The 26,974-nt window shown below is 45.2% G+C and overlaps 1 protein-coding gene and 1 long non-coding RNA gene across 3 annotated transcripts in view; one reads left to right on the top strand and one right to left on the bottom strand.

The window, feature by feature from the left end:
- LOC106736371 (uncharacterized) overlaps window positions 1-24,666 on the bottom strand; it is a 24,862-nt gene extending 196 nt beyond the window's left edge. The window contains exons 1-2 of the long non-coding RNA XR_001371396.2: window positions 24,278-24,666; window positions 6,551-6,609 (exon numbers count right to left, since the gene is read on the bottom strand). This is a non-coding gene — a long non-coding RNA (uncharacterized LOC106736371). The remainder of the gene's footprint in view (window positions 1-6,550; window positions 6,610-24,277) is intronic.
- Window positions 1-26,974, top strand: part of INTS4 (integrator complex subunit 4) — an 87,053-nt gene that overhangs the window by 26,940 nt on the left and 33,139 nt on the right. For both annotated transcript variants that reach the window (XM_006161892.2, XM_014593006.2), the window contains 7 exons: window positions 1,629-1,700; window positions 4,398-4,572; window positions 12,543-12,748; window positions 15,597-15,739; window positions 16,428-16,543; window positions 18,837-18,970; window positions 20,663-20,820. In XM_006161892.2, coding sequence (XP_006161954.1) covers window positions 1,629-1,700; window positions 4,398-4,572; window positions 12,543-12,748; window positions 15,597-15,739; window positions 16,428-16,543; window positions 18,837-18,970; window positions 20,663-20,820 — 1,004 coding nt within the window. The remainder of the gene's footprint in view (window positions 1-1,628; window positions 1,701-4,397; window positions 4,573-12,542; window positions 12,749-15,596; window positions 15,740-16,427; window positions 16,544-18,836; window positions 18,971-20,662; window positions 20,821-26,974) is intronic.

Genomic DNA, 26,974 nt, shown 5'->3' with positions numbered 1-26,974 from the left:
TTTTTTTAATTGCCAGAGGGTACATGTGCTTGCCAGGGAGAGACAGAGCAATGGGGAGATACCCCTCCTGGATTCTGGTCATGTTGCAGTCCCTTCTTCTTCTATTTTTCTTTCCTGTAGAATTTGGGCTCTACACACACACACACACACACACACACACACACACGTGCACACACACATGAACACACATACACACACATACATGCAGACATGCACACACACACATACACACTGTCTTTTTCAAGGGGATGGGGCTGAGATTTGAACTGCAGTTGGCTATGTGGGACTCCACTTCCCTAACCACCAGGCTATGGAACTGGCCTCTTAACCTAATCCGCCTGTTTTCATTTTGATTCTGGTGATCCATTAGCTACAGTGTTGTAGGATGGTCTTTATGAGGTATAAATCTATGTTCTCCATTGTGTGAATGAGCATTTCTAATCTCAGCCTCACTTTTTCATCCACAAAATAGGGATAATAAAGGTACATTCTTCATGGGATGATTGGGAGGAATACATTTTAAAATATAAGTAAAATATTTTGTATGTCATTGAGCTTACTAATTATTTAATGGAAATTAGTGGTTTTTTTTTTAGAGTTTTTTGCTATAGGGTACATGTATTTACCAGAAAGAAAGAGATGGAAAGTGAGAAATCACCCCCCAGGGGCGATGGCCACGCCATAATCCCTTCTCCTCCATTCTCCTCTCGGGATCTTGGGCCTGGCGTGAGTTTAAGCCACCGGGTCTGGGACTTGAACCTTGGTTTGACTACATGGGAGTCCAGCGACATAGCCATTATGCCAACTGCTGGTCCCAGTTACTTTTTTTTTTTTTTTCCCCAACTGTTCTGTCACTTTACAATCCTTTTTTTTACGTTTTTGCAATAGGGCATGTGCACTTGCTAGAGAGAAACAGAGAGAAAAGTGAGAAATCATCATGCAGGCGTAAATATCCATGCTGCAGTCCCTTCACTTTCATTTTTCTCTTAGGATTTTGGGCATGCATGCACATGCACCCGGTGTGATTTTCAAGTTGCGAAATCTGGAACTCAGACTGTGGTATACAGTGTGGAAATCTAGCACCTTAACCACCACTCCACCTGTTGACCCCCATAATATGTATTTGTTGTGAACTTTTTGAAGATCCCTTCAATTAGCTGCTAAATAAATATTTATTCTATTGAATGAATGAACAAATGAATGGAAAGGAAGAGAGAGCATGGTTAAAGCAAAGGACTCTTGGGCCTGGTTTATATCCCAGTTCTGGGATTTGCTTTCTTCGTGACCTTGAATGTATTAATCTCTTTATGCTGCCTTTTCTCTCTCTATTCAGTGGGATTAAGGATGGAATTTCCTTTGTAGGGCTGTAGCAAGGATTAAGTGAGTTAACATACATGTAAAGCTCCTAGAACAGAGCACAGCAGGTAGTAAGCTTTATTCAAGTGTTAGCAGCTGTTGCTGATGCTGTTACCGTTGTTTTTATTGTTTTTCTGATGACTCATAACTCATAAACATCTTCACTGTCAAGAACACTGTTAACTTTATGCATTTAAATTGGCTACGAATATTTAGATAATGTTCAAATCATAAAAATTGTTTAATATGCTGTGGATTCTTTGTTTTTACAGGGCTCTATGGAGCAAGTCAGTTCTCATTTCTTGGAGCAGACTCTTGACAAGAAGCTGATGTCAGATCTGAGGGTAACAAATTCTTTGCTGTTTACACTCCAATTTCTGTAACCAGCATCAGTGTCGCTACATACTGAGTTGTGCTAATTTAATTTAGTAGCCTCTGCATTCGAGAAACTGATGTAGGGTGACTAGATTACATTTTAATTTAAAATTTTGGTAACTTTAACCAAATTACAAGTGACTTCATAACATTTTGTGTTACTGCAATGAAATACTTTGCACAGGCTGTGTTTCACAAAGAAAAGGCAAGCTTAACTTTTTTTTCCTCTTTTCTTTCTTTCCTTTAAAAAACTTTTGTCAGAGAATGTGTTTACTCCCCAGAGAAGTACAGAGAGAGAGAAACACAGACCCCCAGGTGTGGCCCCACTACATTCACTTCTCTGTTTCTCCATCCTGTTGGGATTTGGGGCATACCCATACACATGCCTGGCATGTTTTTCAAGCCGTTGGGGCTGTGGTGTTATGGAAACATAGAGAAGGAAATGCGCATGGTGAATAGGCATGGAAGGGCAGCACACGGGTTTCCAAGACGTGTTCTGAGGCTCAGGCTTTACTGCTAGATCTGCCCATGTCCTTGCCGTCACAGGTCCTCTGTCCCAGCAGTGCCTCTGAGATGACCAGCCATGAGGTTACGGATTCAACACTGAGGGAAGTTTGTGGGAGGCTGATGCATAATGCAGAGTGCCGTTTCATTCGTATGCAGTGACAACCACAGCTATCTAGTTGACTGTGTATTTACTTTCAGTGACCCCTGTATTTCCCTTAGATGATCTGCATGGAAAGAGAAGTTACTAGAATATTATTTGGTAAGCACAGTATTGCTCAAGTAGAGCACAGCATTACCAAGTAGAGACTGACCTCTATTTTTTTTATTCTTTTTTTGAGAGGTTTTTGCTATAGGGCACATGCGCTCTCCAGGCAGACAGAGAGAGACAGAAAGCCAGAAATCACCCCCCAGGGGGTATGGCCATGCTGCAATCCCTTCTCCATTCTCCTTTTGGGATCTTGGGCATTACTCCTGGGATCTTGGGCATTACTCCTGGGATCTTGGGCATTACTCCTGGGATCTTGGGCATTACTCCTGGGATCTTGGGCATTACTCCTGGGATCTTGGGCATTACTCCTGGGATCTTGGGCATTACTCCTGGGATCTTGGGCATTACTCCTGGGATCTTGGGCATTACTCCTGGGATCTTGGGCATTACTCCTGGGATCTTGGGCATTACTCCTGGGATCTTGGGCATTACTCCTGGGATCTTGGGCATTACTCCTGGGATCTTGGGCATTACTCCTGGGATCTTGGGCATTACTCCTGGGATCTTGGGCATTACTCCTGGGATCTTGGGCATTACTCCTGGGATCTTGGGCATTACTCCTGGGATCTTGGGCATTACTCCTGGGATCTTGGGCATGCACGCACACACCCAGCTTGAGTTTAAGCCACCGGGTCTGGGACTTGAACCGTGGTCGAGTCCATGAGAGTCCAGCAACAGAGCCATTATGCCAATGGCTGGTCCCGCAGTTTTAACTTTAATAAGTCAAAGAAATGCTAAGGAACTTTGCTTAAAACTTAAAACCAGGAAACACAGGTTAGAATTATGTTCAAATAGTAGGTGCATGAACCTATCAGCATCCTAAGACAGGACAGAAATCCTTAAAACTGGAATACAAAGTCTAGAAGAAAATCAGCAATGTTTAGTCAAAAGTCACAAAACGCTGACTTCCTTTTTTTGTTGTTGTTGAGAGATTTTTGCTATAGGGCACATGCGCTCTCCAGGCAGACAGAGAGAGACAGAAAGCGAGAAGTCACCCCCTAGGGGGGATGGTCACGCCGCAATCCCTTCTCCATTCTCCTCTCGGGATCTTGGGCACGCACACACACATGCCCAGCGTGAGTTTTAAGCCACCGGATCCGGGACACAAACTGCGGTCGACTACATGGGCGTCCAGTGACATAGCCAATACGCTAACTGCTGGTCCCACAAAATGCTGACTTTTAATGGGACTGAAGACCGTTGTTCTCTAGAGTTAGGTGCATCGTCTACCCAAGAAGGTGTTTGAAGGGACACTGCCTTTACTTGCCTCTCTAGCCCACCCTTTCCTGTGTCGTTACTATGGCAAACATAACTGTCTGTCCGATTACCACGTTCTTCAGATGTATATTTTTTTTTGGGGGGGAGAGGTTTTTCGCTATAGGGTGCGTGCGCTCGCCAGTCAGACAGAGAGAGACAGAAAGCCAGAAATCACCCCCCAGGGGGTATGGCCATGCTGCAATCCCTTCTCCATTCTCCTCTCGGGATCTTGGGCATGCACGCACACGTGCCCAGCGTGAGTTTTAAGCCACCGGGTCCAGGACGCGACCCGCGGTCGACTACGTGGGAGGCCAGCGACATAGCCATTACGCTAACTGCTGGTTCCCATTCTTCAGATATCTTTATACTCTTTAGACCCATGAGCCTTCAATCTCCCTTCAAGAATGAGTTGTCAGGAAAGTTGTGACACGTTTTGTGTAGAAAAACAGAAAAATATGCCGTGACTTTCCTGATGACCTAATATGTTTCTTTGCTCTGAACTACTGAGTAATTAGTAAAAGTCTCACTCTCCGAGAGTATTTTTATTTCCTGCCTTCTCATGTTCTCAGGGTTCACCTTGATGTTCCTCATGAACCTCCTGTGAGTGAGCGGTAACTGTTTCTGTCTTCTGCAGAGAAAACGTACCGCACACGAGCGTGCCAAGGAACTCTACAGTTCAGGGGAGTTTTCCAGCGGCAGGAAGTGGGGAGACGATGCTCCTAAGGAAGAAGTCGATACGGGGGCAGTAAACTTGATCGAGTCCGGAGCTTGTGGAGCTTTCGTTCATGGGTTGGAAGATGAGATGTATGGTGAGTGTGACTGAGTCATGATGATACCACCCATTTCCATCACGAGTTGAAATGGTACAAGGTGATGGGGCCAGGTGTGGGGGGGGAGACGTGGTGGTTAAAGGCACTGGATTCCCACATGGCTGTCTGCGGTTCAAGTCCCAGATCTGGCAACTTGCTTTCTTGCTTTCCCTCCCTCTCTCTCTTTGTCTCTTTCTGGTCAAATTTGAAAAAAAAAAAAAAAATAGAGGGACCAGCAGTTGGCATAATGGCTATGTCGCTGAATTCCCATGTAGTTGACTGTGGTTTGAGTCCAGGACCCAGTGGCTTCAACTCATGCCGGGCGTGTGTGCGTGCATGCCCAAGATCCTGAGAGGAGAATGGAGGGGAAGGGATTGCAGCATGGCCATCCCTCCTGGGGAGTGATTTCTTGCTTTCTGTCTCTCTGTCTCTCTCTGTCTTTCTGGTGAGTGCATGTACCCTATAGCAAAAACCTCCAAAAAAAAGCAAGAAAAAGAATGACAGATGGAATTAAATAAGTAAATGATTCTTTAAGAAAAAAAAAAAGGAGTGGTACTGGGTGATATACGTGCGTTGTCTCATTTGTCCTCACAGTTCCTCTGTGAAATACTGATGAGGATTTTAATTTACAGATAGAGGAGGCTGAGGCCCAGGTAGTGTAATACAGTGGTTAGGGCATGGGCTTTGGGTTCAGCCACTCTAGATTCAGATTTTAGCGTTTCCATGAAATGGGGATGATAGTAAGTCGCAGAGTTACAAGAATTAAGTGAGGTTCTATGTGTACGTTAACGCTCGGCACAGTACGTGTCCTATTTTAGTAAGCATTTCATAATTTTTAATAAAAATTGATATTAATAGAAATAATAGTTCAATAGTCACCCAGCTACTGAGAGATCGAGGAAGATTTACATTCATGTATGTCTGACCACAAAACCTCAATATATGTGTGATAAAGATTTTCTTTCACCTTTTTTTTTTCTCCCAGGGATTTTTGCCACTGTTCTGCTGAGAAGGGAGAGAGAGAAGGAAAGTGAGAAATCACCCCCCAGGCATGATGGCCATGCCACAATTCCTACTCCTCCATTCTCCTCTCAGATTTTGGGCACACACGCACATGCGCCCAGTGTGAGTTTAGGTCTGGGACTCGAACTAGTCAGCTCTGTGGGAGTCCAGCATCGTAACCACTGCGCGTTACCTGCTAGCCCGTCGCCTTCATTTTGAGAGACATTTTTATGGAAATAGAATTCTAGATTAATGGGACCTCCCCCCAATTCTTTAAAAAGTTTTTTTTTGTTTTTTTATTTTATAGAAACCGGGCATTACTAAGTTGCTGTAAGGCACGTGTACTCACAGAGAGACAGAGAAAAAGAGGGAGAGAGAAAGCAAGCCACCAGGTTTTGAACTTGGTTCTGGCATTTGTTACGCTCCGGTCATATTTTTAAGCTTTGCTAGGCATGGCCAGAGCAGTATTCAGGCTAGAGCTTATTTTTCCTCACTGTTGAAGCAAAATTCGTCTGAATAAACTATTATAGCTCTGTGTGAACTCTGGAGCCTGGTCCCATTCGTACTTTTGGGAGTTCTTTTCCCGGCCTCAGATGATTTCTCACAGGTGAGAACTCAGCCCACGACCTGAGGGGCACCCTCTGCGGATCCTGAGCTATTTTTCTGCAGTTCTCTCTGGCCGGTACGTTGCTATGTGGACAGTGGGCTCCCTGGACTACTAGCTCTATCGTCTCATGGTAGGGAGACCTGCAGCTTGTAAACTCCACACTAACTGCTGTCCTCCTGGAGCACCTCATTTATTTCCCAGATCCCTGGGATCGCTGGCCTACACTGCCTGATGCTCAGCGTCTGGAATACTACTACTTAATATATTTTATCCGGAAGGATAAAGGTGGTTCTCTTTTCTCCATCTTGGCTCCTAATACAAGTCCTGTAAAGCTCTGTGATTTATGTCATGTGATGCTGTCTGTCTCACCTGGATTGTAGTATGTCAGCACTTCGAAGTCGTTGATGGTAGCCGTCTCATTTTCAGACCTGGGAAAGTAATGTTGATTATCAAAATTTTATAGTAATTTTGTATCAGAGATGGGATGAAAACCTTAAAATGCCTTAACAATGAAAGTCTTAAAAATGCCTGTCGGGGGGTGGCAGGTGGCATGCTGGTTAAGGGTGCTAGACTCCCACATGGTGAACCAGGGTTCGAGTCCTGGACCTGGTGGCTTGCTTTCTCACTTTCCCTCTTTTTCTCTGTCTCTCTGTGAGTACACGTGCCTTATAGCAAATTAAATAGTAATAATAATAAAAATTAAATAATTCTTGGGACTGGCAGGTGGTATGGTGGTTAGGGTGCTAGACTCCCACATGGTTGACTGTAGTTTGAGTCCTGGACCTGGCAGCTTGCTTTCTCACTCTCCCTTTCTCTCTCTCTGTCTCTCTCTGGTCAAATTAAAACATAATAACAAAAATTAAATAGATAAATCTTTTTTAAAAAAATAATTATTTATTTAACTTCATTTATTCATTCATTTATTTTAATTTGACCAGAGAGAGACAGAGCGGAAGGGAGAAAGCAAACCACCAGATTCAGGACTTGAACCATGGTCAGCCGTGTGGGAGTGTCCAGTGTCTTAACCACCACTCCACCTGCTGGTCCCAGATAAATAATTCTTTAAAAAAATTCTTTAAATAAGTGCCTGTAGGTCTAGCTGGTAGTATGTGGACGAGGCAGCTGGACTGGCTGCACATGGCCAGCTGTGTGGTTCGAGTTCTACACCCGGCGACTGAAAAAACATGCTGGGCATGTATGTGTGCATGCCCAAATTCTGAAAGGGGAGTGGAGAATGGATTGCAGCATGACTATAAGCCCTGGGGAGTGCTTTCTCACTTTTCCTGTCTCTTTCTCTCTGGTGAGTGTATGCATCCTATAGCTAATTATTTTTTTTTTCCTCATAGGCCTTCTGCAGTTGCAGAAGGGGGAGAAACAGAGACAGAGAGAAAGTGAGAAATCACCCATTGGGGGGATATTCACCCCACAGTTCCTTCTCCTCCATTCTCCTGGGGTTTTGGGCACACACTCATACGTACCCGACATGATTTCCAGTCTGCCAGGTCCAGGATTTGGCCAGGTTTGCCATGTGGGAGTCCAGTGCCTTAACCTCTACACTACCTATTGGCCTCATTGTAGCAAATTTTTAAAAAATGTCTATAAAAATTGCTTCAGGATAGAACTTTTTAGAAAGGCAAGGTATTCTTTTTCAGAGAGAGTTTTTATCAGTAGGCGTAAGAATCTGATTAACCCGATGGAACTTGCACTAAGATGTTCCACCTGCACATAAATGAACTCTGCTCTTTTATTCTCTGTGGACTTGGACCTTGAACTAGTATTAAGTAAGGAAGTACAGTTATTAAACCCGTTTTAGCCAAAGATGAGTTACCGAAACCTGTTTTATTTTGTCCCTGTAAACATTTTTGCTTTACTTATTTTCTGTAATTGACTTTTGTCATTCTCAATGTTGATGTGGTTTACTTCCAATTTGTCACTAAATTTAATTAAACTCATTAATTTTGGAATATGAGTAGACCACAACCACACACTAGGTATGGCAGCATTTTTTTTTTTTTTTTTTTTTTTTTTTTTTTTTTTTTAGTGTTTTGAATCTGACATGAGGCCTGTGTACGCTCCAGAGAAAGACAGAAGGAGAGGGAGCGAGCACCCCCAATGAAATGTGCCACACTGCAATCCCTTCTTCATTCCCACTCTGTAAGATTTGGGGCATGTACAGATACATGCCTAGGGTTTTTTTAAGTCGCCAGGGCCAGGATTGTGTGATCCAACTGTTTAACCATGTGGTCATGGGCCTGGCCCAGCAGTTTTCTAATTTTATTTTATTTTAATAATTCTGAGGGGGGCTGGCTCTGTGGCACAGCAATCATGTGCTCTTCATGACAGTCAGGTCCATGTGGTGACTGCTATTTGGGTCCCTGGCCTGGTCTTCCTGAAACATGTGGGCACACACGAGCAGCCCACACAGTAAGTGTCCTGTCACTTTATCACGAAGAAAGAGAACAGCTTCTGGGGGGGCAGCAGGTGTGCTGGTTAAGGTGCTAGATTCCCACATGGACTACTCTGGTTCGAGTTCTGGATCCAGTTGCTTGAAAATCATTCTGGGGTGTGTGTGTGTATGTGCCCAAGATCCAGAGAGGAGAAAGGCGAAGGGACTGAGTTGTGGCCATTCCCCTCCCCGGGGGTGGTGGTGGTGGTGGTGGTGGTGATTTCTCGCTTTCCTTTTCTCTGTCTCTCTCTCTGCTAAATGCGTGACCCTATAGCAAAAAAACTAAGAAAAAAAAAAATCCCAGAAAACTATTTCTGGGGTCAGTCAGGTAGCCTGGTGGTTAAAGCCATTGAAGAACTGATTTGAGTGCCAGATCTGGTGGCTTGAAAAAATAGGCTGGGCACCTGTGCATGTGTGCCCAAAATCCTGAGAGGAGAGTGGAAGACAAGGGATTACTACATGGCCATCCTCCCGGGAGGGACTTTCTCTCTCTCTTTTTGTCCATTGAGAGTGTATGTGCCCTATAGTAAATTAAAATTAGAAAACAAGTTTCACTAAGTTAGGGTTTTAGGAGCGTGTTCCTGGCCATGAAATGGAGTCTTGCTTCATTCACTGGAGACTGTAGTGTAACACCTCCTCCGATTCTTCCATTGGCCTTCCCTTTGGGACTGTATACATGAGCTCCTCTGTCTAGAAAGGCTTTCTTTTGGCCTAACAGCATCTTGAGGTATTGCCTTAGGGGTCATTTGTTCCAGAAAGTTTTCTCTGTTCTCGTTGGCTGGGCTGTGTGCTGCTTTTACGTTTTCTAATACACCCCACGCTTTTCCACAGTAACTCCCCTCACTGTTAATTTAGTGAGTGCTGCTTGTTTGTAAGCGTTGGGAGATGGTCTTGTTCATCCTTTTGTCTTTGGTACTAAACTCAAAGTCGTAAGTAGCCAATCCAGGATCTGATTGTACATGTTCAGATGCCAAGGGTTGCTCTTTTTTCTTCCCCTAATATAACAGATTCCTCTTCTGTGTCTTGGGACCTTAAGGAGTCTTCAAAATTCTAGCACGTCCAGTGGAAAATGTGGATTGATTTGCCTGTAGCGAGCTGTACAGACAGCAAAACACCATGTTTCTTTGCTTCTACCCAGAATTGCATCAGCTCAGCTCACTGTGATTTTTCTCATGTGGATCCAAAGTTCTCTGTAATTGTCTTGATGAATTGCAGAGGTTCTGCCGAAGCAGCCTGGAGTGGCTGCTAAAGCCCTGGGAAGAAGAGCCAGCAGTTATCTTGTTCAGGGTCATCTCTGGCTTGTTTTGCTGTATACCCTCCCCCCTTTTTAATAATAAAAAACATGTGTGCTCACGAGAGAAAGAGTTGAGGGGCATCTTTGGTAGTCTTGTCATGCCTCCGCCTCCCTTTCCAGCCCCCTGTCTCCTCAGGATCCTGGGCCCAGGATCCGTATGTTTTCCGGGTTGACCCAGGTTCTGCACCATAGTCCCCATGCATGACTCCTGAACCACAGCAGCTGGGCCAGAAAATCCTGCCCTCTGGTGAAAGGAGAATTTTAAATACTCAGAAAAATCAGAACCATCTCCTTTTAAGGTAATAACTTTTTTTTTAAAGAGTGATTTTTGCTCTAGGATACTTGGAGAGAAGAGAGACAGAAACAGAGAAAGAAAGTGGAAATCACTCCCCAGGGGGATGGCAGTTCAGCAGTCCCTTCTCCTCTCAGGATCTTGGGCACGCATGCACACATGCTCGGCATGAGGTTAAAGCCACTGGGTGTGGGATATGAACTGCGGTCAACCGTGTGGGAGTCCAGCGACATAACCATGACACCATTTGCTGCTCCCAAGGGATAACTCTTTTTTTTTTTTTTTTTTTTTTGAGAGGTTTTTGCTATAGGGCGCATTCGCTCGCCAGACAGACAGAGAGAGACAGAGATACAGAAAGCAAGAAATCACCCCCAGGGGGGATGGTCACGCCGCAGTCCCTTCTCTTCCATTCTCCTCTCGGGATCTTGGGCACTCACGCACACGCGCCTGGCGTGAGTTCTAACCCACCGGGTCCGGGACGCGAACTGTGGTCGACTACATGGGAATCCAGCGACATAGCCATTACGCTAACTGCTGGTTCCCCCAAGGGATAACTCTTAATGTGTCTATGATACCTTTCTTATGCAAAGGAAAAAATATTTTGTGAGTTTTTAAAAGTGTATTTCTTTAAAGTGAGGGAAAAAGAGAAAGAAAGAGGGACACGGACATAACGATAGGGATCCGCAGCAGGGTCGTCACACCAGGATCTCTCTCCAGCCTTCGCCTCCTGCATCCGAGGCAGGCCTGTGCTCCCAGTTAATACAGCCGGGCCGTGGGATGTGAACCTTCTTTCTTCCTTTCCTTTCCTTTTCCTTCTTTCCTTCCTTCCTTCCTCTCCTCTCTCCTCTCCCTTTCCCTTTCTCTTCCTCCCTTCCCTTTCCTTCTTCCTTTCCTTCCCTTTCCCTCTCTCCCTTCCTCTCTGTCTGTCTCTGCCTCCTTTCCTCCCTCCTTTCTTCCCTCCCTCCCTTCCTCCCTTCACCAGAGAGGGACAGAGTTTGTGTGTGTGTTGGGGGGAAGCAAGAAAGCGAGCTACCAGGTCCAGGACTCACAGTTGGCCATGTGGCAGTCCAGCATCCTTAACTATCACGCCACCTGCTGGCCCCTCTTTCTTTTCTTTTCTTTCTTTCTTTTTTTTTTTTTTTTAAATTTGGCAGCGAGCATGTAGACTTGCCAGAGAGAGAGGGAAAATCAGAAAGCATCCCCTCATGGGACATGGTAATACCAAATCCCTTCTCCTCCCCCTTTCCTTTTGGGATTTTGGGCATTCATGTACACACGCCCAGTGTGTTCTTCATGTCTCCAGCTTTGAGACTCAACCTGTACAGCTGGCCGTGTGGGATCTGACTGCCTGAGCCATCATACCACCCACCAGCCGGCCTGATACACCTCCTTTCTTGAGGTGCTCAAGAGACTGCCTATGCCTTAGCTGGTTTTTTTTTTTTTTTTTTTTAGCTTTTGACATCTGCCAGGCAGTGTGCTGTGTGACTGACCTGCGTTTTCTCATTTGATCCTGTTAATTGTGTATGGATATGGGTTTCATCTTCACTTAACAAGTGTGAAATCGAAGTGCTAGGATGGTTTACGCTACCTCATGTGAGGTCGCCTTCCAGGTTAGTGGGCAGATCATGCGCCACAGAGACCGCTGTCATTCCATGTCATCACCTTTGCTCACCACGTGGTGCTCGCTGCCAATCAACTAGTCCTATCTCTGCCCTTATTTATGTCAGAGCAAGTTAACTTACTTTGCCCAATCTTATGTCTAAAGTGAGAATAGTGATACTTAGCATATTTTAATCTTTTTTAAAAAATGAATTGTTTATTTTATTTGTTATTATTATTGTTTTTAATTTGACCACAGAGAGAGAAATGAGAAAGCAAGCCACCAGGTCTGGGACTTGAACCTCAGTTATCCATGTGGGAGTCCAGTGCCTTAACCACCATCCTACCTTCTGGGCCCCCTGCTTTAATCTTAATAATAATGACTGTATTGTTCAGTAATTCACTTTTTATAATATACTTTGCTGTGATTGGAATATTGAGATAGGTAAGAAAACTTGATTTTTAGGAAACTGTGTTACTGTAGACCGATGCGTGACTTGATCACATGTATATGGAGTCAGATTTAAGCCTTAGTTCTTGTGACACCACTGCCCATTTAGATGTCTGTGAAGGTGGTACCTAATCTGTGGGCCTGGAGAAGCTCTTTCAGGGCGAGTTTGTAGAGTGAGAATAGCGAATACAGGATAGCTCGAATAAAGAGCCTACCATAGATTTTCCCTGTGGCCCTTAATGTGACGTTCACGTTTAGATTTGTGTACCTTTTCTCTAGAGGTCCGGATTGCGGCTGTGGAAGCTCTCTGCATGTTGGCCCAGTCTTCACCCTCTTTTGCCGAGAAGTGCCTTGACTTCCTGGTTGACATGTTTAATGATGAAATTGAGGAGGTACGTCTGCAGTCCATCCACACCATGAGAAAAATCTCTAACAACATCACCCTCCGAGAAGATCAGCTGGACACTGTCCTGGCCGTGTTAGAGGTGAGTGTTCCCACTGCGTGACTCGTGAGCCAGGCATGGTGCTGGGCATGGGTGGCACAGCAGCGACCTGGCAGCACAGCTCTGCCTTCTCAGCAAACCTTTCCCCTAGATGGAGGAGGCTGTTAAACAGGGCATTTGAATCAACTTGGCATTGCTGTGATCATGAAAGGACAGGGTGCTGTGGAATCAGAGTTGGCTGATCTGAGGTTGGGGAGTTAGGGAAGAAAGAGGAAAGGGTGCAGTAGACACTCGAAGGTGCAGAAGCGCTGGTGGTGGGTGAGAGGGGGCCATGTCCGCGACCTAGCGGTGGGACCAGGAGATGGCATAATGGTTATGTCACTGGACTCCCATGTGGCTGGAGCTACTATTTTTCACTTTTAGTAGAATAGTGAATAAATTACATGAAATATTCAATACTTTGTTATAAAATAGGCTGTATATTAGTTGCTTTTGCCCAAGGGTAGGCATGCACCTTTTGGCAGTTAAAAAAAAAAAGAAAGAAATGTTTATAGTAATACTTACCAGTGAAATGCTATGATTTTTCTGACTGGCTTCAAAATAATATTATTAGGAAGAGTAGGTAAAAGTATGGATGAAACAGGATTGGCTTTGAGTTGACAGGTGTTGAAGCTAGGGGATTTATTATCTCTACTTGTTTTTCATTCTATTTTATTTTTAGTTTTGCTACAAGGTGTGTGCACTCACTGAAGAGAGACAGAGGGAGAGTGAGATATCATCCCCGGGGTGATGGCCTTGCCATGATCCCTTCTCCATTCTTTTCTTGGAATTTTGGGCACACACATACATGAACCTGGCATGTTCTTCGAATTGTCAGGTCTAGGACTTGAACTGTCCAGCTGGCCATGTGGGATCCAGCCATCTTCACCACCACACTACCTGGCTGGCTCTATTATCTCTACTTTTATTTGTTTACTTCATTTTTATTTGCCAGAGGTCGTGTGTACTTGGCAGTGAAAACTAGAGAGAGAGACTGAAAGAAAGTACCCCCCAGTGGCATGGTCATGCCACTATCCCTTCTCCATCCTATCAGGACTTGGGTTTGTGTGCTCATGTGTCTGCATGTTTTCTGGGTCACTGGCGCTGTGATTAGAACCCTGGTTGGTCTTGGGGTCCAGCTCCCTTAAGCACTAGTCTGCAGGCCGGCCTCTGGCTCCATCACCCATTGCTCACTTGTGTCTGCTCTGTGCCAGCCACGCTGGCTCCTGTGCTGTCTATCAGATGCACTTTCGCTTCATGGCCCTCGTGCATGGAACAAACCTCACCTATCCCAGCGCTCGCCTCCTTATCTTTCTAACGTATGTATTCCATGATTTACTTTTGTCTTTCCATTAGAATGACATTCCCATGGCCAGGGATTTGCTTTTAATCACTGCTCTATCCCCAGTACCCGGTGCATATGGATACTTGGAAAATGTTTGACGTTTAGTAAGTGTTCATTTGATGTTAGAGTTGTGAGTGAGTGAGCAAATGAATGAATCCTTCAAATCGCAACTCAGACGTCACCTCCTCTGTGACTTCCCTCTCAGAACACGGAGAGACCCTTCATTCTGGGCTCCTGTTGTGCCTCACCCTCACTTCCACACAGCTGTTCTCTGATGGCTGCTGTTTTTCTTCATGCATCTCCATCTCCTCATCTAGATAGTGGATTTCTGGAGAGCAGGAACCATGTCTGCTGTTCCACTTTCCTCCTGTATCTACAACCCCAGACACACCAAGCCACTGTATTTTTTAGCTCCTTCAGTGTCCTTTTACTGTCATTATCATTACTGTTTTACATTTACCAGAAGACACGTGTGCTCACTGGAGGAGAGAGACAGAGAGAGGGAAAGTAAGTGAGGAAGCACCCCAAGTAGGGGGGCCCGCATTGCATTCCCTTCTCCATTTCTCCACCTTTCAGGACTTGGGGCACACGTGCACACATGCACACATATTGCATGTTTTCCTTAAGCTGCTGGATCTGCGCCTTGAACTGTGCGGTTGGCCATGTGAGATCTAGCTGCCCTAACCATCTTGCCGCTGGCTGGACCTGTCAGTTCCTCTCAGATATATCAGATTTATGCTTCTTGAAATGCCTGCTGCCTCAACCCGTTTATCTGGTGAATTACTGTTGACTTTCAGCAATCGGCGATAGCTTTACTATTTACACGAGTCTGTCTATGCCTCTTCCAGGCAGCGTTGTGTGCCTGCTCCTCCACATCCCCACAGCACTCTGAGCTGGGATTGTTGCTGTGATTGCAAACGCACTTCACTGTCCTGTGAGCACCCCGAAATCAGGGACCATATGTGCTCATATTACTAACACTTATCATGCCGCTGGCTCCTGAGAAAAACCATACCAAATAGTGTTTGAATGATGGGACAAATTAATACTGAATAAAACACTGTGAATTAGGCTTATGCTCAGCTGCAGTTAACAGACTGACAGCCATGTAATGTCTTTTAAGTCCCAAACTAGGCAGTAGTGGAGCTGGGGCAGCTGCTGGCAGTGCCAGCGAATCTGGCTGCTTTCTTTCATTTGTGGTGACCTTCTTAGCCTGCTGTCCTCCGTAGTTTCAAGAAGGCTCCTTGTACATAAACCATCATGATTAAGTCCCAGGCAGGAAGGCAGAGGAGGACTAAGGAGCACGAGGGGACAAAGGCTATTTTTCTGTTTCTTATTTTAGCAGAAATACGGTAGCTGTTCCAGGTATCTCAGCCAGCATGCTGTGTCCTGTGGCTGCTCCAAATGGGAAGGTGGCTAGGGAGACGGGAATGGCGAATGGAGGCTGGGTCTGTGAACCAACAGTAACTACTGCTGCTATAACTACCTTATTTGTTTATTTTTAAGGATTCATCCAGAGACATTAGAGAGGCTCTTCATGAACTCTTATGCTGTACTAATGTTTCTACCAAAGAAGGGATTCACCTTGCGCTGGTTGAGCTGCTGAAAAACTTAACCAAGTACCCTACCGATAGGGACTCCATATGGAAGTGAGTGTTCTTTGCCCATCTCTTCACTGAGTCCTGCCATGCAGTGAAGGCGCAGTGTGGGAGGGGTTGTTCGGCAGTGTAAGGGTTGGGGCACTGATCAGTTTCTCTGCACTTCTCTTGGCTTTCTTCCCTTGGTTGTCAGACGGCTACTTAGAATACAGTATCTCAAGACAGAAAGGAAGGGACATTCCCTTCATGCATTTCTCTTTCCGATTGATTCTGAAAGTGTTCCCAGAGACTCCCCAGCAGCTTCCCCTCTTGCTCCAGTGACAAGAAGCAGGTTATTTGACTACCAGCAAAGCCACCGCAGGAATGGGGGATGGGAGAGCTGTGATGGGGTGGCCCGGTGGTGGTCCAGCCCCTGGGCCGGGTCTACTTGCTTTGAGCACTTTGTTGCCTGCCAAAGATCTGAGGAAAATGAGGACCCTTGGCAAAGAGGATGGGGAAAACGGCTGTTGGCTAAATAACTAGTAATATCTGCCCTCCTGGCTCTTTTATCTTGATAATAACTCGTTTTTTAGATGAATTAACTGAATTCCAGAATAATTCAATGACTTATCTGGAGTTCTAGAGTTAGCAAAATTGGATGGTTGAGAATCACCAATTTCCAACCCTGTTTTCTGATTCCAGTTCTGGTACCTTTTAGAGCACTTACTAATTTACCGAAATGAGTTTTTATTTGTTTCAGATGCTTGAAATTTCTGGGAAGTCGACACCCCACCCTAGTGCTCCCCTTGGTGCCGGAGCTGCTGAGCACCCACCCGTTTTTCGACACAGCTGAACCAGACATGGACGACCCAGCTTGTATCCTCCGTGTGCAGGGCAGGGCTGCCGAGTTGCCAGGAGCCCTGGGATCCCACTCTCTAATATAGCTTGGGTGGCCTGAATTTTATTTCTTTATTTTCTTTAGGTAAAAGAATAAGTGTGTCCTCAGGCAGCCTGATAGTTATTTTCATTTTTCTTTGCCATTTAATAGTACTAGTTATTTTTCCCATTTATTTAGTATGTGCTGTATTCTATGTCCTGTTTAACTGCTTTAAACATATCATTACTGTTCTTTCAAACAACCCTGGAAGGAGGTCATATTTACAGATGAGGAAACAGGCCCAGAGGGTTTAAATAACTTTTTTTTTTCTTTCAGTTTTTGCCATAGGTGCATGTACTCACCAGAGACAGAGGGAAAGTGAGAATTCATCCCCCAGTGGGCATGGCCAGGCCACAATCCCCTCTCTTCTGTCTTTTTCTCAGATATTTGGGCTTGCATGCACTTGCACCCAGAGTGATTCTCAAGCCACCAGATCTGGGACTGGAACCATGTGGGGTCCAGCCACCTTAACTACCACGCTACTTGGCCAGCCCCAGAAGTTTCCTTTTTAACATCTGAAGATTTACTAACCAAAATAATCTACTGTTAATATTTTGGTGTATCCCTCCCACTTGTTATTACATTTTTAAAAGACTGGCATTGGGATTTTGCCTCTGTTATTATGACTTATCTGGAGTTCTAGAGTTAGCAAAATTGGATGGTTGAGAATCACCAATTTCCAACCCTGTTTTCTGATTCCAGTTCTGGTACCTTTTAGAGCACTTACTAATTTACCGAAATGAGTTTTTATTTGTTTCAGATGCTTGAAATTTCTGGGAAGTCGACACCCCACCCTAGTGCTCCCCTTGGTGCCGGAGCTGCTGAGCACCCACCCGTTTTTCGACACAGCTGAACCAGACATGGACGACCCAGCTTGTATCCTCCGTGTGCAGGGCAGGGCTGCCGAGTTGCCAGGAGCCCTGGGATCCCACTCTCTAATATAGCTTGGGTGGCCTGAATTTTATTTCTTTATTTTCTTTAGGTAAAAGAATAAGTGTGTCCTCAGGCAGCCTGATAGTTATTTTCATTTTTCTTTGCCATTTAATAGTACTAGTTATTTTTCCCATTTATTTAGTATGTGCTGTATTCTATGTCCTGTTTAACTGCTTTAAACATATCATTACTGTTCTTTCAAACAACCCTGGAAGGAGGTCATATTTACAGATGAGGAAACAGGCCCAGAGGGTTTAAATAACTTTTTTTTTTCTTTCAGTTTTTGCCATAGGTGCATGTACTCACCAGAGACAGAGGGAAAGTGAGAATTCATCCCCCAGTGGGCATGGCCAGGCCACAATCCCCTCTCTTCTGTCTTTTTCTCAGATATTTGGGCTTGCATGCACTTGCACCCAGAGTGATTCTCAAGCCACCAGATCTGGGACTGGAACCATGTGGGGTCCAGCCACCTTAACTACCACGCTACTTGGCCAGCCCCAGAAGTTTCCTTTTTAACATCTGAAGATTTACTAACCAAAATAATCTACTGTTAATATTTTGGTGTATCCCTCCCACTTGTTATTACATTTTTAAAAGACTGGCATTGGGATTTTGCCTCTGTTATTTTGTCACATAGTGTATTTCATCAATATGTGCTGATAACCAGTATCTTGCAATCATATCTTCTATATATTTTAGAGTCTATGTTTCACTTTTGAAAAACTCCTTATGATATACTATTGCAAATTCTTCATTAATATAATTTTCAATGATTGCCTAATATTCTGGTAAATGAAACATAAGTTGTATAATCATTCTCCTGTTTTTGAATATTTAGATTATTTGATTATGCACTATTATAAGTGATTCTGTGAAATTAGGTTATTTACTTAGCATGCATTTTTGAGATGTAGAATTATTCAGTATTCATAATACTCTTACTGCCTTGTATCAAATTATTATCCAAAGTGATGGTGCTAGTATATACTTCGATATGCAGTGTACCAAGAGTTTCTGTTTGTTGGTTATTCTCAGTAGTATTGGGCATTATTTAAAAAAAAATTTTGGTTACTGAGAGTCAGGGTAGAGTGGAAAAATATATCTTCTTTGATTTTACGTTTCTTTGATTTGTACAAAATTGCAGTCCCTGAGTGGGAATTTTGGAGATGGAAAGTGGTGGGGATTTTTTCCCATTGTTTTTTTTTTTTTTACTTTTTTTTTACAGTCTGGAGAGGGCTCCAGACTGGCCAAGCTCAGCATCTTATACTTCAAAGTTGACTTAACCCACTGATGTGTCAGACATTGCAGTTTTGGTCCTCATTTTCAATGCTGCTAAAACCTGCCCAACGATGCCAGCGTTATTCTCAGATCACACCTTCAGACACTACGCCTACCTCAGAGACAGTCTTTCTCATCTTGTTCCTGCCTTGAGGGTATGTTAAGAACACGGTTGTCTTTGCTTTTGATGTTTTGATTTTTGATGCTTTGTGGCCTCCATTCTTCCCTCCCTTCCTCTTCCCCTCCCTTCCTCTTCCCCTCCCTCCCTCCCTCCCTCCCTTCCATCCTTTCTTATTTGCAAGAGGGTACATGAGAGAGACAGAGAGAGAGAAAAACAAGAAAGCACCCCCTATGGGGCAACACCTTTTCTTCCATCACTTCCTCTGTTTGGGATTTCGGGCACACACACATGCCTGCTATATTTTTTAAGCCGCAGGGTCAGGACTCAAATGGTGTAGTTGGCCATGTGGGATTAAGCCTCCTTAACCATCATGCCACCAGCTGCCTGGCTTTCTTGTGATTTTTAAATAGGAGAAAGTAAAATGTAATCTCTGAAAACTCGCTTATCCATACGCTTTCTCTCTGGGGCTTTTTCCTTTTTTTTTTTTTTTTTTTTACTTTTTTTTCTGTATCCTTTAAGAAGATTCATTTCTAAGAACAGTGTCCCTGGGTTTGGTGATATTAGGCAGGAAAAAGTAAATCTGGAAAAAGAGATTATTTTTTAGGCCAAGGATTAAATTGTTATATTTTAACAATTACATAAAGCCAGATTCAAGTCAATGTTAATTTTTTAAAACAGTAAAACTGGTACTGTTTTTAAAGCTTAGAGAAACAGAAAGCAGAAAATGTTACCATGGACCACAATGATAAATGCAGCCGCTAGTGAATGCTGTGTGCCCGGTACTCTTCCGAGCTCTCTCTTTGTGTCAGGTCCTCCCTGTTCAGGGAGCTCTGAATGACTTTGTTTGGAATGATATTCTCTACCTAATGTACGTGGGTAGAGAAACTGAACTTTATGAAGATTCAAAATGAAAAGTGGTATCCTCTCTGCTGTCCCCTCATCGTCCCTTTCTTGAAAGGTAATCACTCCTCCCATAAAACATTTTATAGCATTTTTTTTCTATTTTATTTATTTAAAAAATTTTTTATTCTGAGAGATTTTTGCTACAGGACACATGCGCATGCTAGAGAGACAGAACATAAAAAGTCATCTCTGGGAGGATGATCATGCAACAATCCCTTCTCCTCCATTCTCCTCTTGGGATTTTGGACATGCATGCACACATGCCCGGTGTGAAGTTTAAGCCGCCGGCTCCAGGACTTGAACTGTAGTCAACTACATGGAGTCCAGTAGTAGAACCACTTAGGCCATCTGCTAGTCCCTATTGTTATTATTTTAGAAATTTGACCAGAGAGAGAGAGGGAAAGTGAGAAAGAAAGCTGCCAGATCTAGGACTCAAACCATGGTTAGTCATGCGGGAGTCCAGCACCTTAACTCCCATGCCTCCTGCTGGCCCCATAGTTTATAGCATGTTACAGAATCTTATTTGGGAATAAATCATCACTGTTCTATTAAGTGAAAGGCAGAATAAATCTAAAGTAGGTTAATTTTTAGTCCCTTTCTTATAGTTAGTGCATTTATTTTAGTTAGCAACAGGAAATAGCATTCTACCATTTATTTTTTTCATTTTCTTTTGGCAGCTGCGGCTTATTGGGTAGACTATGTTTGCTTTCTTTCTCTCCCTCTCTTTTGCTGTTTCTTTCCCACTGTTTTTCTGGTATCTTTGTATTACCAGAAGCTGAGCCACAGGCCTTGACAGCACTAACTTTCCACTGTGTTTGCTTAGTTACCAGGTAGAAAGCTCGTGTCCTCAGCCGTTTCCCCGAACATAATGCCTCAAGAGGACCCTTCCCAGCAGTTCTTGCAGCAGAGCCTTGAGAGGGTGTATGGCCTTCAGCACCTGGACCCTCAGGGAGCTCAGGAGCTGCTGGAGCTCACCATCAGGTAAGCGGTCATCCCTTTCCTCCAGCAGAGTTCATTTTTTTCTTTTCTTTTTAAGTGTATTTCTTCCATGTGAAAGACAGAGAGGGAAAACAAGGAGACATACCCTAGTAGGGTCGTCATGCCATAGTCCCCCAAGCCAGGACCGTGGGCGTGTACTTGTGCACCATGCAGTGTGCAGGTACAGGGAGACCTCCGGACGGGAACCTAGAACTCTCTCCTGTGTCTTCAGCATTGCCGAGATGGTGCTACTGCCATGCCACCACGGCCGGCCTGACAGAATCGGTTTTTACGTGTTATTTTCAGCTGCCCTGTTTCAAATTCCACTGTTGATTATTAGGCTTGGTTTTCTGAACGTGTTGGCCTACACATCAACATAGCTCTATGGTCTGTTTGTATTTGGATTAGATTAGGTTTGAGCATTTTTTAATTTTTAAAATTTTTTTATTTTTTATTGCTAGAATCACCTGGGTTTGACAGAGATTGCAAGTGAGCCAGAGAGAAAAGGCATTCCTTCAATGGATTGTGTTCACACCACAATCCTTTTTGAACTATTTCTCACTCCCTTCTGGATTTGGGGCATGTACACACATGAACCCAGCATGTTTCTAAAGACAGGGATTTGAGCCTTGGTCAGCCATGTGTGATCTGGATCCCTATGCACAGTGTTTAACCACTGAGCCATGGGGCTGGCCCTGAGCGTTTTTTTTAAAAAAAATGGTCTTTGCATTCATGATTCAACTGATGAGTATAAGATAGAAAAATAGTTGTAAAGAAACTGGTTTCATTTTTTCTTTCTTGTATATTTGTTAGAATTGGTGTCCGAAACGCAGAGTAACAGTGGCTCAACCATGAGCTTTGCTCTCTCATAGGCAGGACACAGCTGAGATCCCGTCAGGGCTCACGCTCATCATTTCTCCTGTCTCTACCTTCCCGCGTCAAGCGGCTTCAGTCTAATGGTCCAAAATTGAACTCTCCCCTCTGTATTCCAGTCCATGGGAAAAGGAAAGGGCAAGAGAAGGAAATAATTTCTACCCCACCCCTTCTAAAAACTCTAATTGTAGTTGTATCCCCTTGACGAGACCTCAGGTCACACATGGCCATATCTAGCTTCAAGGATTCGGGAAGTGCAGTGTTTACACTGAGTGACTGGGCTTGGTTAGCGTCTGATGATTGTTACTCAGGAGGAAGGGGAGAAAAGACACCGGGGAACGACCAGCAAGCTCTGTCAGACCTTGCTAAAATGGCCTGAATGCTAAGAAAACCATCAAAGCCTATATGCTTTTAGGAAAAGCAGTAGTGTTGTTTGCTCTTAAAAGAGAAAAATGTGATTGTCATTTGTAGTTTGGTTGAGATTTCTTTCGTTCCTGATACCTGAAATATACTGGTAACAGCTGCATGAACTTAATAATTTTCGGTGGATGACTTCATTGCAGAGACACCAGCTCTGTGCTGGACGCAGGTCAGCAAATAGGGTTTTGCCTTTTGAAAGCCACGGGGATGAGATGGACAGAGACAGGATGGGAGATGGACAGAGACAGGATGGCAGATGGTAGTGCTTCCACCCTGACTCGTGTTTTCTTCTCCATTATTGCATCTTTTTTTTTTTTTTCTTTTTCTTTTCCTAGGTTTTTGCTATATGGCGTGTGCGCTCACCAGAAAGACAGAGACAGAGAGACAGGAAGAAATCACCCCCCAGGGGGATGGCCATGCCGCAATCCCTTCTCCATTCTCTTCTTGGGATCTTAGGCATGCACGCACACACACCTGGCGTGAGTTTAAGCCACCGGGTCCGGGACTTGAACCGTGGTCGACTACATGGGAGTCCAGCGACATAGCCATTATGTTAACTATTGGTCCCCAGTTTCTTTTCTATAGGGCATAAGTGCTCTCCCAAGAGAGACAGAGTGAAAGAGAGAAAGGGAAAGTGCAAAATCACCCCCTAGGGGGATGGCCATACTGCAGTCCCTTCTCCAGTCTCCTGTTGGGATTTTGGGTACTTGGGCACACATGCACACATGCTTGGTGTGATTTTCAAACCTCTGGGTTGAGGACTTGAACTGTCCAGCCGGTGGGATCTAGCACTTTAACCCCCACACCACGTGCTGGAGGTGCGTCTCAGGAAGCAGTCCGTCTGAGCCATTCTCCAAGTTGTTTATGCACTGTGTGAGATCTTGTCCTGTTCTAAACTCTGCCATTTACTCAGCAGCATTGACTGTGCTTATTCTAATTGGCCAGACGCTGAGGAGGGAGAGAAATATGAGAGAAATATGACTTAGTTCTCAAGGTTCTCAGTGACCATTATAGGACCCCCGGGAGAACTCATCGGTGAGGTAAATACTGCAATCGAGGCAAGAGTAAGTCTGTGGAAAAACAGATGCAAGTCCCTGACCTAGCAGATGGGGGCGACCAGGGGCACATTGCAAAGGAGAAGGCCCATCAGTGCGGGGCGTGATAACCGAGCACGCCACTGTGCAGTCTGGGGCGGAGGAGAATCCGGTTGCAGCGGACAGGCGGAGAACCAGGCAACGTGAGAGAGCTGGTCTCCTCACAGAGCGGCAGGGCATGATCGAACGGTGGGGCTTCGAAGGTTGGCTGTCTTGGGTTCTAGACTGAGCGCCACCGCCTCAGAGTTGATCTTAGGTGGTGTGTTTTTTCAGGGTTCATTTATAGAAAATAGAATGGGTTTTTATCTAATTCAAGCAGAGAAGACATCTACTACAGTACACTGCATGCCTCAGCATTGGTGGGCAAGCTAAAGACAGACGAGGTTGAATTTCCCAGGATGGTGTCCAGAGCCATAGCACCAGGGGCGTGCCCACTGAGTCAGGGTGCCGCCCCTGGCTCCAGAATTGTGTCCTGCACTCCGTCTCTTTCCCCACGTCACTATGCCACACTCATGAGAGTGGGTTTGATGGACAGATACTCAGTCGCTGGTGGAACCTGGTCACGAGCCTGAGAGATGCAGGGCACCTTCGCAGCCTGTGGGTTCCAGGGAGGTACATAGGTGAGGACTGCAGTATGCACGAGTGAGCCAGCCGTGGCAGTTGCCCCCAACTTGAACTGCTCAAGGTCAGTTTTCTCACCTGCAGGACCTGGTGACTCATAGGGTACAGCAGTGGGAAGGAGGAACTGGGAGAGGCACATGGTAGTCTGGTAACTCTTAACAAGTTGAGGTGCTTCCTGGGCTTCTCTGGAAACACTGCAGGCCAAAGTGGGCAGGCTTTGGGGACAGTGCCCCCACAGGTGCGGGCACAGGCGTGACAAAGTGCACATCCTGCTCTTCTGCCTGAGGAACTTGGTCTGCTGCTCCTCGGGGGTCCTCCATCTTGCAAAAGCCATGCCGAGCAGAGGCCCGTTGGCTTTCTGTGTTCCACAGTACTCCAGCAGGGCGGCCCCACGCAGGGAGGTTCCCAAGGTCCCTGCCGAGCACAGTCCTTTGCAATCTGACAAAACATACCTGCTGTGGACTGCACGCTTCGAATTGGGTCAGGAGATCCTGCCTCCCTCCGATCACACCAAAAATGATAGACGCTGCAAGAAACAAAGCTCAGGTGAAAGCTTGTAATGGAATCGTTAGGGTGTATCGAGATAGTGTCAGCCAGAGGGCTGCAGAGCGACAGGAAGCCCTCCACTGGAACCTGGCAAACGGAGAAGCTGTGGTGGCTACACATCACTTAGCTATTCCAAGTGACGTGTTCTCCTGATTCCCATCTCTAAGCAGCAGCAGTGAAAGATGCTTTTTAAGCATTGACGCGATTTTTAGCATGCCAGTTTGCTCACACGTGCATTCAGCCGATACTTGTGTGTCCTGTGAAGTGCCCAGCACTCACATTCTTTCCTCTTCTCCCTCACCAGAGTGCTTCATTAAGGAGGCCACTAAACAAGGTTGCTGGCTCTGAGCCCAGGAAAATCAGCTCTACTTCCTGACTCATCACCACCTGAATAAACATGTAGGTTTTGTCCGTGACCGTTTTATCCTGTTGGCACTGAAGCAAGTGCGGGACGCGCTGAAGCACGCCAGTTCGGTCCCTGGTTGCGGTGCCAGGTGTTAGGAGTGCTCAGGGAATACCTACTGTTAGTTCGAGTTGCCTTCATGACCTGGGTTTCCCAAGGTGAGAGTCGTGTTGGGCTTTGGAGTGACCAGACCACCATGCAGTGCCACAGGCTGTCCTGGACACTGCGTTTCCAGCTTGAGAACATTCTCAGGATGGTAGCTGAAAAATCCTGAAAGGAGAGCAGTCGCTACCAAGATCTACTGAGCTTTACGCAGATGATTTGCAGATGTGAAAATACTTGGTAGGAAGTGGCAGAACCAGGATTTGAACCCAGCTTTGTCTAACTGAAACTGATGGTCTGTGCAGTGCACCAGTGGAGGGGATTCCTGCGTCGAGTAGAGATTAAAGCCAGAGATCCCTGGGGTTCTTCACAACTCACAGGTTTGTAGTCGTAGGAAAGTGGATGTTGGACAGGTCCATACAGAGGCTCTCTGACCTCGACTGGGGTCGTGAGTTTGTTGGCAGTCGCGCCTGCCTCAGCGTTGCCGTCAGCAATGGGCCACAAGTGGCGGCAGTCCCGTCCACTGCAGTAGGCTGCATCCTACAGCCCGGGTGGACGGTGGGCTCTGCCTTCTCGGTTTGTGGAAGTGTGCTCTGCGACGTTTGCACAGTGACAGCATCAGCCAGCAGCCATTTCTCGTGACACATGGCTGTTAGTGTAAACAGACTTCACCTTTGCTCGTGTTGCCCAAGCAGCTGTTTGACCCGACCAAGGTCTCACGTTATAGGATTCTGCTGCGGTTCCATGAGGGGTCTGGGATATGATTTTTGTTTGTTTCTAGAACTTGACATCAATGTTAGGTTGTCGGAAAAGTCATGACATATTTTTCTGTTTTTCTATGCAAAAATGCATCATGACTTTTCCAACGACACAATATTTTGCCTTCACCACTTTGCCTTGAGTGTCTTACAGGGTGCTATGGTATAGATAATGGTTTGTCCCCCAAAGTTTATGTTCTGAAAACCTGGTCCATGTAATGGTATCTGGAGGTCGTGAGACCTCTAAGAGAGAAAACCCACGTTCAGTTTGTAGAGCACCTGCCAGAGTCCACTGAAAAGGAAGACGCACCTTCCGTGTGGGCATCCAGTTGTCTGGGAGAATGAGAGGGAGAAAAAGTGAAAGTGGAGGAATCTGTTATTTCTTTCCCTTCCCCCTTTTCTTGTGAGCCTGCCTTTCTTGCTCTGCTTCTGTCAGCCTCCTTGTGACATGACGTCAGATGCTAGCCAGATGCCAGCCTCAGGCCTTTGGATTTTGCAGCCACCAGAATCCTGAGCCAAGTAAATATACAAAAAATTTATTTTATATTATTTATTGTTATTATTTTTTAATTTGCTGCAGGGCACATGTGCTCACCAGAGAAAGACAGAGAGAGAGAGGAGGAAAGTGAGAAAGCAAACTGCAGATCCAAGACTCAAACTGTGGTCAGCCATGTGGGAGTCCACCATCTTAATTACCATTCCACCTGCTGGTTCCACTAAAAAAACCTTTATTTTGTTTTTTAAAGAAATATTTATTTAATTTTATTTATTCATTTAATTTTTAAGTTTCCAGAGAGACACAGAGACAGAGAGAGAGACAGAAAGAGAGAGGAAGTGAGAAACCAAGCCACCAGGTCTGGGACTTGAACCATGGTTGACCATATGGGAGTGTCCAGCACCTTAACCACTATGCCACCTGCTGGTCCCCATTTATTTTATTTTTATTAAAGAATTACTCACTCTTGGGACCAGCAGTTAGCATAATGGCTATGTCGCTGGACTCCCACGTAGTCGACCGCAGTTTGCGTCCCGGACCGGTGGCTTAAAACTCACGCCGGGTGTGTGTGCGTGCATGCCCAAGATCCCAAGAGGAGACTGGAGGAGAAGGGATTGCGGCGTGGCCATCCCCCCTGGGGGGTGATTTCTCGCTTTCTGTCTCTCTGTCTGTCTGGCGAGCGCACGCGCCCTATGGCAAAAAAACCTCTCCAAAAAAAACAAAAAGAATTACTCTTATTTATTTTTATTATGATTACCTTTAATATGACCAAAGAGAGAGAGATAGAGAGAGAATGAGAAAGCAAGCTGCCAGGTCTGGGACTTGAAAAACACTTGGCTGGCCT

Source organism: Tupaia chinensis, unplaced genomic scaffold (genome assembly GCF_000334495.1).
Source record: "Tupaia chinensis unplaced genomic scaffold, TupChi_1.0 Scaffold139431_1, whole genome shotgun sequence".
Taxonomy (NCBI): Eukaryota; Metazoa; Chordata; class Mammalia; order Scandentia; family Tupaiidae; genus Tupaia; species Tupaia belangeri.
This window is presented reverse-complemented; position numbering and strand designations above follow the sequence as displayed.